This window comes from Xenopus laevis, chromosome 7S (genome assembly GCF_017654675.1).
Source record: "Xenopus laevis strain J_2021 chromosome 7S, Xenopus_laevis_v10.1, whole genome shotgun sequence".
In the NCBI taxonomy this organism is placed as follows: Eukaryota; Metazoa; Chordata; class Amphibia; order Anura; family Pipidae; genus Xenopus; species Xenopus laevis.
In genome coordinates, this window is record NC_054384.1 from 3,994,176 (window position 1) to 4,008,473 (window position 14,298).

Here is a 14,298-nt window from a genome sequence, read left to right on the forward strand (position 1 = left end):
TGAAGAAGCTAATGGAATTACTGTGCACCATAGCACCAACCTAACGTCATCTTTCACTAATTTGGTTGAATGAGAGGTTTTGTCTGCCACTTCACCATCTCTTAATACTACAGTTCTTGCATTCATCCCTCCATATCATGGTATGGGGCAGGGAGGCCTCTTGACTGATCACTAGTAATGACACTATGCAGAGAAGTAAAATACTTTTTATACTATGACCAGAGGTGAACAAGTTAGGGACCACTGTATGGGGTTTACCTTGACATGGTATGGTGTCTTATCAACTTTATGATCATAACTTTGTAACAAAAAAATCCTGTTTTGTAAATACTTGCACTTTCATTTATACTGAATTACTTATGACAGGGGACGAGGGAATGTGCATTGAAAAGTAGGAATTCCATTATACTTAAATATAATTTAACTTAGCTGTTTGTGTGCTCCCACAACTGCCTCTTTTTGTATATCCTCTTGACTGCTGCCAGAAATCCGCTAGTATGCCCTATGTATACCAGTAGCAATTAGTGGGCAAAATACAGCATATTTTATGCCCTGATCCAGTCTAATGAGTGCAAGCTACACAGACTTTTTGAGCAATGAAAATGAGACATCCCCCATCCAAACTGAAGAGACTTGTGTAGCCCTATTCTGCTACTGCAAGAAATCTAGCACTGATTTTCTTCTTTGTGACACTACAGGAGTCCTGTGTCTCCACTACAGGGGAGGACAAGTACACTATGATTTGTGACTCCACAACAGGCCCAGACTGGCAATTTGTGGGTTCTGGCAAATGCCAGAGGGGCTGCTATAAGGTGCCATAGAAGGTCAGTATTTAGTAGGCTGGTGGGGGCTATTTGGGCCTCTGTGTGGGCTGATTGGGCCTCTGTGTACCTGAAATGCCAGGGCTTATTTTAATTCTCAGTCCGGACCTGCTCCACATAGGGTCAGGACAGACTGAGCTGTGATAACCCTCCCTTGGAACTTCCCTGATCCTTAATCCCACATACACACAGGAAAGGTTAATGAGTTTATTGGCAGGACCCTGTGTAGATATCAGGGTTTTAGATTTAAGCCATATAAGTGGTTATTATCAAGGAACAAAGATTATAGAACATGACACTAGTACAGAATTGCTGTCTTGTAGAAGAAGCTCAAGGTTAAAGGTCATTCTGTTATTAGGGTTGTAGAATGTTTGCACAAAGTAAGCAATATATCTGTTGTCTCAAGCCACAATTATTCCTAGTGCCAGGCCAAGAAAGACACATATAGTTTCAAAAACATACCGATACCATTCTGGACACTGAGCTGACACAGTAGATTTGTCTATTGTACTGAGACTGTGAGTCTGACCCTAAGATGGAAATAGTGACACAGTTATGTTAAATAAGAATGATGATTAGATGCCACTGGATCAGCTCCATGGAAGAAGAAATGGTTAAATTGTAACTTGCTGTATTGATAATTGTTCCCTCCACGTTCTCAAGAGCTTTCAGGATGTATTCAGGAGCTATTATTTAATACTCTGTATTATATTACTCTGTATTAATGTATACCTCAAATATAGCTGTCTGGTTAATATCCTGAGTGAATATGAATTGCTCAAGTCAGGCCCAGGGGGAATTTCAGGCCAGGCTCGATTTGAAGTATTTATTTAAATCAAAGATAGACTCATATATCCCTAGTGGAGAATCATATGGGCAGATGAGCGACAATATATGATTATATATTATTGTAGGGAATTAATGCAAAAACCATTGCACTTATCCCTGTTAGGGCTCAGGCATAGATCCTGTGTTTGTGTGCTGTAAGCTGTTACCTAGCAACCAGCTGTACAGGATCTCAGTGCAACAGGAAGTGACACAGCAGCTAGTGAGTGGCTGGCAGGAAGAGGAAGTCACAGATACTGGCAAAAGAGAAAAGCCTGGCATAGAGAACCACATGGAGGACAGAGAGAGAGACCAGAGAGCTGCTGGTGGGCCCAGAGAGCTGAGAGGCTGCACCACAAGAAATCATTTGGATCAGGCTGGCACAGGGATGCCATATACTGTGCCTGGAGAGACAGAGAGTTTGAATTCAGACTGGAGATGAAACCAGTAGGAGATTCCTATGTGAGCAAAAATGTTGCTTAAAAATGTAAAAACCAAGTTGAGAATTGTGAGGATTAACTGCTAAGCCGTTTTGTCAAAATAATGTTATCCAAGCCAGTCCTGGGATTCAACCACAAACTGGTTATATTCCTAATTCTTCCTAATTTTTCAGACTCTCTCTCTTATTCAGGGGTCCCCAATCCTTTTCACGAGTGAGCAACATTCAAATGTAAAAAGAGTTGGGGAGTAACAGGAATGAAAGAAGTTCCTGGAAGGAAAATAAGAGTTGTGATTGGCCTATGTGGACTGGCAGCCTATAGAGGGATCTATTTGGCAGTAAATCTGATTTTTATACAAACAAAACTTGCCTCCAAGCCTGGAATCCAAAAATAATCACCTGCTTTGAGGCCACTGGGAGCAACATGTTACTCACGAGCCACTGGTTGGGGATCGCTGCTCTTATTTATTCTTCATTTTGGCACTTCATTTAATAATAGGAAAGCTCCATTTAGATAATAGAAAAACAGAAAAAAAGTGATAATTTGATGCAAATGATTTAAAATGTTCCCATCTATAAACAGCAGATTCCCAGACATTTTATGGCCAAACCTTATTGATTCCTTTTTTATTAGCTTTTTTGATAAAAATCATTATTTCATACTAATGTGGGCCATTTATCTGCTGACTGGCCTATTATACTGAGTTGGGGGCTACACTACATCATGCAAAAAAGAAAATTATAGGATGAGAATTTATTTAATACCTTGGAAACCATTTAAACATAATCTTACTGTTGGCTTAGTACTTTGGAAAACATTAAAACAATATTTTGCTGTTCCCATAGACATCTGTATATCAGGTTTGCATTCATCTGAATAGATTAGTGGCAGCTATAATTAAAGAGGAAATTAGCACTAGATGGGGTTTCGGATATTGCATAAACACACACAGGTAGGAGTTAATATATGGGGCATGTGCATTGACACCTAGACTTAGTCAGTGTTGCTCCATACACACCCTACAGATCTTGGTTATGTAACATTTAAGAAGTTGATAATCAATAATGATGATCATGTCTACTCTGTAGGTTGATTTAGGCCATCCATCACAGTCCTCAGGAGAAATTTGTTGGTGGATTCTATTGACAGATGAACTATCTAGAAGAAATGGGTTCAGATCTGTGGCCAGCAATATATATACTCACTTCTTTGTCAAATTAGTTGTTACTATAGTGACATTCATGAAATAAGCCTCATGTTTAGTCAGAATCAAAAAGAGATAATTTACTACCAGTAGGCTGCAAAGTGGAAAAAAATTGATGAAATCCATAAAGTTTTTTGCCCTGCAGATAGAGCACAAATGCCTACACTTCCCTATGAATAAAGAGCACCCTGTTTTCAGCAGCCTTGTATTCTTGAGGAGCTGACAGAGGTTCATAGACATCCACCATCACACCCCATAAGTATCCTTAATCTGCTCATTTTTAAGATACAAAAGGGAGCTTCAATTGGAGCATGCTGCAATGGAGCTAGTGTTGCCACCTTTTGAGGCTGCACAATCTGGGCAGAGACTTGCCTGTGACAACACAGGACTGACCGGTGATGTCATGGGGTGGGTCTATGACGTGGTTATTAAAAACCCATCCAAAAATCGGACTACTTGAATCAAAATGGGACAGGTGGCAATCTTAAATGTTGCTCTGGACTTACATGGCTATTATCAGGAGCGTTGCGGAGCACGTCCGTTCCCGGCGACGGAGATTCCAAGATGGCGGCGCCCATGGTAGCCACGTGGGTTCGGGCGCCGGCATGCTGACGTCAGCACACAAACGTGTGACGTCACGACACTGCGTTTTGGCTACAAATTCTAAATAGAAGGACACGGAAGAGGCCAGTTCAATGCCCTAGTATAGGAATTGCTATATTGTGTTCATGGGTTCCTAAATTCTTGAATTCCTGTTTCCCGGCTTCCTGACCCTTGGCTTGACCCTGATTCCTGCTGCCTGTCTTACTGAACATTTGCCCGAACTTGACTACGCTTACGCCTGACCCCTTTATCAGTTATCGGCCCCCCATGGTTTGCTCTGCATCGAATACGTTTTTCTTCCCCACTCTCATGGCTCAGTGTTCTGATCAGAGCCGGACCAACCCAACCAGGCGCCCTAGGCAACCTGGCCAGGCTGAGTGTGCGCGCTCGAGTGCGCATGCGCGAAACTGAGCTCTAGCACGCATGTGAAAAACGACATGTGCAGAAACATAATTAGGCAGAAATTCTCAGTGGCAATAAGATTTGACAAGGGTCAATTAAAATAAGTGGCCATGCTTTATCTTTGTCCTCCCATGTTGGGGGAGACTTTAGCACATAGGACTAAGTTCCACAACGAGAGACACAATGGAATTGTAAAAATCCAAACAATTTCTTTATAAGATAAGGAGGTTTTCCCAGATAAAATGCTTAATTTTACAGGACCGGCTTGAGCTTCCTACATCCCTTTTAACCTCATCATTGCCAATTTGCCATATCTTAGTGCTGGTACGACCACACCCGATATTGTTGAGCTGATTTAAAAATAACTATATTGTTAGTCTTGTGGGTGTGAACCATTCCATGTGCCAGGCTCTTGATATCTTGATGTAGGTTACACAACACATCACAACCAATTTAAGCACAACTATTCTGAGTTTGCATGATCTAATAATAAAGCTCCACCATTTAGCTGGTACCCATAAGTTGCTGTTTGGACAAGTTTTGGAAACAAAGAAACTGTAGCTCATTATGGTGAACTTTGGAACAGTGTGAACCCCTAATACCAAAATCATTTAGGATCTAGGATAATATTGGGATAGTCTGAGATTTCACATCAGAATTTGAATATATTTTATATATTTAATTTAGATTTTTGCCACGTTTCCCTTATTCAGAATGTTTTAGCTAGTTCTAATGGCATCCATTCATGTGCATCACAGAAGTTGGGAAATGATGCCCTATAAAATAGGGGAGGACAATATGCTCTCTAGAGTAGAAGTGAAAATAAGAACTAGAATTAGAACTTCTTGGAATGAGACAATTCTGGGTAGGGTGGAGGTCAAAAGAGGGTTATTTGCGGCTAGTTACTCTGTGTTGGGAACAATGGGCAAAAACACAGATGGAGCCACATGCAAATGCCAGAGCTTGTCCTTTTATAGACGGTTCATTTTCTCTTTTCTGGCTGTTATTTTGACTCCCCTGCCAAATTTTAGACATATAATGGAACAAATGTGGATCTAGCTAACATGAGCCTATGGACTATTTATTTAATGCATACACTTGATGTAGTATATAAACTGTTCTTTTGTACTGAATCAGTGTCCTTTCAATAGAGATGATATATGTGGCCTACACATGGGGGCATATTTATCAAAGGTCGAGTGATAGAGGTTTTTTTTTTATCTCAAATGGCCTTGAAACTCAAATAATATCTTATTTCAGAAAAAACTTGAACGTCTATAATTTGATTAAATAACAACCTAAAAACTCGAATCGAATTTGACAGAACTTGAATCGAGTTTTTCTTCGAAAAACATCTTAAATGTCAGGCTATTAACATCTTCAAATGCTTGAAAAAAAAACAACGATGAATAGGTCGGGATGCAGGTGAGAAGGGCAATCTCCATTGCATTGTATAAAAACAATTGCAACATCTGTCAAATACCAATGGCAGATAATTAGGGCACATAACTTGCCAAGTACTTATATACATACAAATGACACATCCCTGTTAATATCTCTGTGTGGAAGTTGTAAAATGTTGTTATAGCCTTTTTATAATAAATCTTGTACTGACAACTTAAAGGCATTTAGGCCACCACTTTCAGCTGAATATCACATGGGCCCTTTCTTCATGAGATGTTACTGAGACTTAAGCCTCCAGCAATGGCCCTGCAGGAGATCAGATGGTCCCCAAACATTTCTGCCTTTCTTTATTGAACCACATGCAACATTTTTACTATTGTTTCAGTTTTTTCTTGTATAAGTGCTCCCTGGCCTTAGACTTTTAGGATTCCTGCAGCAACCTGGTAGGTCTCATTAATTCAGCCAATGTTGGACTGGCCCACAGGGATACCAGGAAAACTCCCAGTGGGCCCACGTGTCAGTGGTCCCTCCTGCTTCAAAACATTTGGCACATTTCATGGCCATTACCTATTTCTATGAGAACAAAGAGACTAAATTGATGAAATAATAGATTATAGTATGTAAAGAAAAGAGACTAGGAGAATAGAGGTTGAGTGAGGAGAGGAATTATAATAGTACTGAGAGTGGGCCCCTGATCTAAGGTCTTTTGGTGGGACCCTGGTCTAAGATTTTTGGGTGGGCCCCTGGTGTCCCAGTCCGACACTGAATTCAACAAATACTTTTCATGTTAACAATTGCTTGAGTGTAGGGAAAGAATGGTCCATGGCAGAAGGAGACAACGTTTTTCTATTTGTGTTGTTCAAATTTGAAACTTTAAAAAAGTTTCTGGCAATAAAATAGTATTCCTGGCTGCTTTGTTGTATTTTCTCAGCAGTAGATGCCATTGGCATAGTCCTTATTCTAGTAACCCTTTTCAGGGGTCAGTGCACCAACATCTGATCAAGACATAAGAGCTGCCATGAAGATCATGAATATTGTTTTCAAATATACTAAGTGAAAAAAAAAACATACCGGAACCTGATCATAGGGATGTTTAATCTGAGTATTATCTCCAAAGACATTTGACTGTTACTGGGCAAGATATGTGTGTTATATAGAAACATTTCTATAACAGAGTGACACAGTGCCCATATTAAAGGGATACTGTCATGGGAAAAAAAAATTTTTTCAAAATGCATCAGTTAATAGTGCTGCTCCAGCAGAATTCTGCACTGAAATCCATTTCTCAAAAGAGCAGATTTTTTATATTCAATTTTGAAATCTGACATGGGGCTAGACATTTTGTCAATTTCCCAGCTGCCACTGGTCATGTGACTTGTGCCTGCACTTTAGAAGAGAAATGCTTTCTGGCAGGCTGCTGTTTTTCCTTCTCAATGTAACTGAATGTGTCTCAGTGGGACCTGGATTTTACTATTGAGTGTTGTTCTTAGATCTACCAGGCAGCTGTTATCTTGTGTTAGGGAGCTGCTATCTGGTTACCTTCCCATTGTTCTTTTGTTTGGCTGCTGGGGGGGAAAAGGGAGGGGGTGATATCACTCCAACTTGCAGTACAGCAGTAAAGAGTGATTGAAGTTTATGAGAGCACAAGTCACATGACTGGGAAATTGACAATATGTCTAGCCCCATGTCAGATTTCAAAATTAAATATAAAAAAATCTGTTTGCTCTTTTGAGAAATGGATTTCAGTGCAGAATTCTGCTGGAGCAGCACTATTAACTGATGCATTTTGAAAAAAACATTTTTTCCCATGACAGTATCCCTTTAATGCAAACCCCCCAGAAATACATAGCAGAGGGACATAGTGTCCATATAACTGTATAACCCTGAGAAATACATTGCAGAGGGACACAGTTCCCATATAACTGTATTACCCCCAGAAATACACATCAGAGGGACACAGTGCCCATAGAACTTTATAACCCACATAAATGCATAGCAGAGCAATACAGCGTCCAAATAACTGCATTACCCCAGAAATACATAACAGAGTGACACATTGCCCATATAACTGTAGTACCCCCAGAAATAGATAGCAAGTGGACATGGTGCCAATATAAATGTACAAACCCCAGGAATACAATGCAGAATGATAAGTTGCTCATATAAATGTTAAAGTTCATTAGCACATCTGAGAATGACGCACAAGTAATAAACGGTGTTATATCTCCAGAATCATTAAATGGATGTTTCCCCATAAAAACAAAGCATAGTGATGCAAATGTGTAAAATGGTAGTTCCAGAGACAAAACAGAACAGGGTAACACAGTGACCCATTTAATGTTTTAAAGGTTTCCAAAGGACATAAGGTAAAGCCCACATTTATGATGAATGCATTTATTGCGACATCCACCAGACTAGCATGCAAGTGACAATGGCAGCAAACACATATTAAGTATACACATTATTATACATTACATAACAGCTCACAGTACCCCAAATATGCATCACATTGCAAATAGTGTCCTGTACATTACACAACATACACAGCCCCCCAGACATGCAGAAAAATGCATTGAGATCTACCACCAGCCCAGTATAGAAAGACTGACAAATGGACTGTTGTAGTACTACCTGTGTTTCAGTTCTTATAATTCCAATCCCAGTGTCCATATTTTAGGTTCTTAGAAGGGAGAGGAGATAATTGATGTAGAGGCAAAATCTTGACACTAGGTTTACAGAAGAACTGACTTCAGGGGTCACATCAGGTTCTGGCACAACATAACGCCACCTGGAACAGAACTGATGAGTAAATGCCGTTTTGATGTCCTCATAGGACATGTAGTTTAGGTGGGGTTTCTCTACTGTAGCACCATATCTAGTGCCAATTATTGGTTCTTAATCATCAACTGAAAAAGGTAGGTCCTCTCTGCAACTGATCCAGCAATACAAGGTCAGGCAATATTAAGTATTCATACACCAAGTCACGTTAGAGATAGGTTGGGCATCACAGTGCTTTACAATCTCCTCCTGTAGAAGCCAATTGTGGCCAACTGTGGTCCCTACACTAGGCAAGTGTAATCTGGGTGAATAATAACCCTACTACTTCTCTTTGGTGGAGCACAGGACTGTTTTTGCACACTAGCCCTGACTATCTTATACCCCTTGGATGTAAAATCTTACTAACTTACTAAGCTTCGTTCATGGGGTCCCTGTTACCCCAACTTCATTGGCTCCAGTAGGGCTAGGCCTTGGAAACTTGTACTGAGGCCTACCTCAGCCTCAATGCATTTCGGCCTTCAATGCATTTTGACTAACTTTTGGTGAAATGGGTCTGATTCGCTTACGACTAGCAGCAGGTCCAAAGACTAAAAATGTGGTACTTGTGCACTTACTACTTTGCCTGCTGCTAGTAAATAAGCCAGTCATCTCATATGCCTGTGTAATTCCCATCAAAATGGGAAAATGTGCATCAATCAAATTGTGGTTCTTTTTAGAAGTTCAGTCTGGAAATTTTTATGATCAAGAAAGAGCAACATGATGCAGCATTTCTTTATTAATTCTCATTTAAATAGAAGCTAGGATCACACAGTTAGGTCAAGGCCTACTGGTAATATAAGACCTAGTGCATATCTTAAGCAGTTCACCCATTAGATGAAAAACAACTGCTTAATGAACTACATTAATATAAATTAAAAGGTGTCCTCCAGTAAGTACTTCTCCATGCCAACATGATATAAAATATGTTCCACCTAATAATATTGAGGCCATATCTGTTCTACACTTTCAGTAGGTGATTGGTCATTGGTACCAAGGCCAGAAATAGAATCAGTTTTTTTTTGTGATTCATATTTCCTTGTCCCAAAAAAGGCACTTCACTTCCTCCATTGTTCTTAGAACGTCATTAAACATACATTCCATACTTAGTCTGGGTTTCCAAATAAAGACATAATTAAGACTCCTCCCTTTTTTGGAATATAAATACATGTGGCATTGGAGCAAGACGTTGGTGGCACAGGAACCAGTAGAGACTGGCACCATGTTCCAACAGAGGCTTCTAATGTGTGTTTGCCTTCTGGCTCTCGTCACTGGAGTGATATCTAAACCGTAAGTCATTAATGTGTCTTGTCAATAATGTAATAGCTAAGGTGCTCACACATATTCGGACTGCAATGTTACATCATGCACTGTATCATTGTTATTATGTTCTCATTGCTCTTTCACTGTCCTCCCTGTACCATATATATACTTGGGGTCCCAACTTTTTTTTACCCATGATCAAAATTCAGATATAAAAAGAGTTGGGAGCAATGCAAGCATGAAAAATGTTCATAGTGGGTGCAAAATAAGGGCTGTGATTGGCCATTTAGTAGCCCCTATGTGGACCGGCAGCCTACAGGAAGGTCAACCAAGCCAAGAATTCAAAAATAAGCACCTGCTTTGAGGCCTCTGCTTTAAAGCCAAGGGGTTGGTGAGCACCATGTTGCTCATACACCACGTTGGGGATCATTGATATATATAATATGCACCTTGTTCTGTTACAGTATGACCGACTGATGGCAACATCATTAGTTCTTGTTTTGGAGGAGTAATGCAAACAGAAAAAGAAGAGATGTGTGTGTATCTGTATTGATAACAATATGTACAATATGGAGCACTATATACATTAAATTGACCAGTGTCATAACTAATTGTTACTGGGCCCCACAGCAAATTAAATTTTAGGGCCTCCAACATATACAGAGGTTGCCTTGTTTTACCAATATATATTGAAATTTGCAATTTTTGTAAAAAAAATTTAATTAGGGCCTAGTGGGATCCCCTGTACCTCCTGGGCCCCCTAGCAGCTGCAGGGTCTGCTTCCTCTGTAGTTACGCTACTGAAAGGGACCAGTGATAAAGCTGGAGATCTAGGATAAAAGGCTTAATGTAACCACATCTAAAGAATCCAACATTCATCATAACAATTATAATCCCGGCAGGGTAGGGCAATCAGTAAGGCTGGCATCCGCGTTACTGTATTACAAAATGTTGGAACAGACCCAAAGTATTATCTAAATAAATGGGTCAAATAAACATTTTATAGCATTTCTGATTTGGGAGTCTGTTAAAAATAAAGTGCATCATTAGCAGGGCATAACCAGGGATGTCTTTGGTGGGTGGGGTACATATATCAGCGTAGAGCTAGTCCCTCACATAATATATCCTCAAGAGTGGGGTGAAAGCAGGGAGGATGGGAAAACATATCAACAGCAGGGCAAGATGGTAACCGTAGAACTTAATATCAGAGTTGTCTAACCTGCAGCCCTTTAGGCGCTAGCTAAAACATGCAGCATTAAATAATGAGTCTTTTTTGCACAGGGCCCATGTCGAGCCCAAGATATTAACAAATATAACTCCACCAAGATTTGGCTGAATCCTAAGCAAATGTTGAGTTTTGCCAAGACCAGACCTCAAATCTTCTACATTAGTCTTCTACATTAGGTTCGGGAAAGAGGGACAATTTCATGCAAGGCATTTGCCCTGGGCCCATGATATTTTCAGCATACACCCTGGAGATGTCAAAAATACAGTTGCACATGGTCTACCAGCTCACCACATATTGGGGCCCCAGCTTTCTAGCCCTGCTGAAGACCCCTTCTTCTGTATCTCCAGTACTGCATAATGGTTTACTATATGGTGCCATGTTCCATCTCTTGTTGGGATTTCCAGACTTTGTATTGCTTTCAAACTAGAAGAAATGTAGCTATGTGTCTAACACCACACGGTTCAAAGCTCCAGATCTGAAACTAGAAAAAGTGGCATTACCATCTATATATCCGTTGACATAAATAATAATATTATAAATATTTTATTCCTCTGCAGTTGTTTTATGCACAGGTGGCACATCTGGAACTAGTGAAAACAATAAAATTAGCACTAATAAGTATACATTAAATGTAAATATAGTCATAGATAATTAAAGAACAGCTGTGGATATGTATAAGTTTAGTAATGTTTGGCCAAAGGCATCAAGTAGCCTGACAGTCCTCCACTGCTTCTTTCTGTCCATTTGATCTCAGCAAAGAGACTCCACCTATTTACCGTACGTGACATTGTTACATTCAGTTGTGTCACATTATGTAACCTCATTAATGAAGGAGCTCATCAATCCTGTTTAGTCTTTGGACTCTTGCCCAAAATGTCTCTAGTGATGGAAGCACACCCAGCCATTTCTATGAATTGCAATTAGGAGTATTTACTAAAGTTCAAAAAGAGTAAAACCCCCTCTCTGTCTAATTGCCGACCAATTATTTATACCACGTTGATTGCCAATATCTATATTGTTCAGTTCTTCAGTTTCTAATGATTGTGAATAATTTCAATAATTAAAAAACCAATTGTCATTCGTTATTACGTAATGGTGTCTGAATCCAGTAGGTGATTACCCTGTTAGGTACTTTGTGCCGTTAAGTAATAATTATAAATTACTTATAGTATACTAAATTAAGTGAATATAAAATACTTAAACGATTTAGATTAATTGATTAAAGTGCTAGTGTAAATTTTATTCTAAATTCATGATTATAATAACAAAATAAATTAAATTAATAATTGTGCCTGCACAAGTCCGGGCAATAAATTAATTCAGAATTACCACAATTTAATTAAAGAAAAATGTGACTGAATTCATTACAAACATTTGCTGAACAGAAATTAATAAAAAATGGGGGGAAAAACAACCCCCACTAAAATGGTAAATTGTAATTGGTTTGCTCACCTCAGCCAAGGCTGATAGGTGTTTGAAAGTGAAAACGTTGATTAAAAAATCGTATCAATATGTCCACACGAAGACCAGCATTGAAGAAAAGGGTAGAAAATGAAAGTGGTAGGAGTAGAGAAGTCCTAAGAACTCACTGCCTACGATTTTTCTAAATTCTGGGACCCCACAAGAGGGAGAAAGTAGGTCACTGGGGACTGTAGTCTCAAAATTACCTTGCTAGCTCTTTAATTTTTCTAATCTTCCCTAAAAACTACAAATCCCACAGTGCCATTTGATTGCAGTAGAGGTTAAGAGAGAGCAGAACCAATGCGGTCTTAAAAAAACTTGGAATAATTCCAAGTATAAAATGTGCTAACACGTGTTTCGCCTCCTGGCTTTATCAAGGCAAAATCTGAGCAATAAGGAGTATCCAGATTCTAACTGTACTTAATAGAAAATTCCCTATTGTTACAGTTACTTGAAGAAAATCCCAATTTTTATATATAAGTTGCATTCTCATTTGAAGTCCACATGGGTCATTCTGTGTGTCTATATCAATGGTGCTTAAAAGTTACAGTAGATTATGATCTACCAGCAGATACTTAGCTGGTTACTAGTAGGGCCTAGAACACTGGCTACAGACAATTACATTTAATTAATTCACTTAAATATAAATATATGGATTTATGAAACTATGCAGACTCCAGGTAAATCCAGCATTCACCATAAAACATCCATAGACCTAGACTCAGACACAGACCATAGACTATAGAAAGTTAGTGCCTACGATCTACTGTCTTGACACTCACTTTGCTCAGACCTTCACTTGCTTGAGGTTTCATTAATACAATATAATGAGGAAAATCTGTCAGTTAGTAAAACAGTGACTGTTTGATTCCCAAGAGCTCCACTGTTCCCACATTGGTTTTGATGTGATGCCATGTTGAGTTGTGTTTGTTGTCGGTCTGTGTGCAGGAGGTATGCACTATCAGTCCCTGTTGTGCTGAAGAGTGGAGAGAACGCTACTGCATGCATCAACATTTTAGATAATGATGGCCCTTTGCAACTGAATGTCAATATTGAGGTCGACGGAGTGAACTACACCATCTTCAGTGAGTCCGTCCAAGCCAACACAATCTTCAAATGCAAAGAATTTCCGGTGAGTTAAAGGGATACTCTCATGGGAAAACATGTTTTTTTCAAAATGTATCAGTTGATAGTGCTGCTCCAGACTACTGCACTGAAATTCATTTTTTAAAAGAACAAATTGATTTTTTTATATTTAATTTTGAAATCTGATATGGGGCTAGACATATTGTCAGTTTCCCAGGTGCCCCTAGTCATGTGACTTGTGCTCTGATAAACTTCAGTCACTCTTTACTGCTGCACTGCAAGTTGGAGTGATATGATATCAGAACAGCACTCAATAGTAAAAATCCATGTCCCACTGCGACACATTTAGTTACATCGAGTAGGAGAAACAACAGCCTGCCAGAAAGCAGTTCTATCCTAAAGTGCTGGCTCTTTCTGAAAGCACATGACCAGGCAAAATGACCTGAAATGCCACTACACACCAATATTACAACTAAAACAAAATACACTTATTGGTTTTACATGGTTGAGTGAATTATTTGCAGTGTAAAGAGTGTAATTTAGAAATAAAAACTACACCATAAAAATCATGACAGAATGATTAGTGGCACCACAAAATCGGAATAATCCCCAGGAAACAAAACTGTAGAATCCATGTTTCCTATATGACATGTCCTTTCGGCCATAGACTGAAAGATACTTAGTAAATGCAATCAAAATTTGCAGTTGACATTTTTTAAGCTTTGCCACTCCTTGCCTTTACTTGGCA

General features: G+C 39.3%; 1 protein-coding gene across 1 annotated transcript in view; it reads left to right on the plus strand.

Moving 5' to 3' along the window:
* Window positions 1–9,717: 9,717 nt before the first annotated feature.
* Window positions 9,718–14,298, plus strand: part of LOC108697150 (ovostatin-like) — a 44,868-nt gene continuing 40,287 nt past the window's right edge. Inside the window, exons 1-2 of the mRNA XM_041570824.1 lie at window positions 9,718–9,803; window positions 13,413–13,596. Of these exons, the coding sequence (XP_041426758.1) occupies window positions 9,736–9,803; window positions 13,413–13,596 (252 nt within the window). The 5' untranslated portion in view covers window positions 9,718–9,735. The remainder of the gene's footprint in view (window positions 9,804–13,412; window positions 13,597–14,298) is intronic.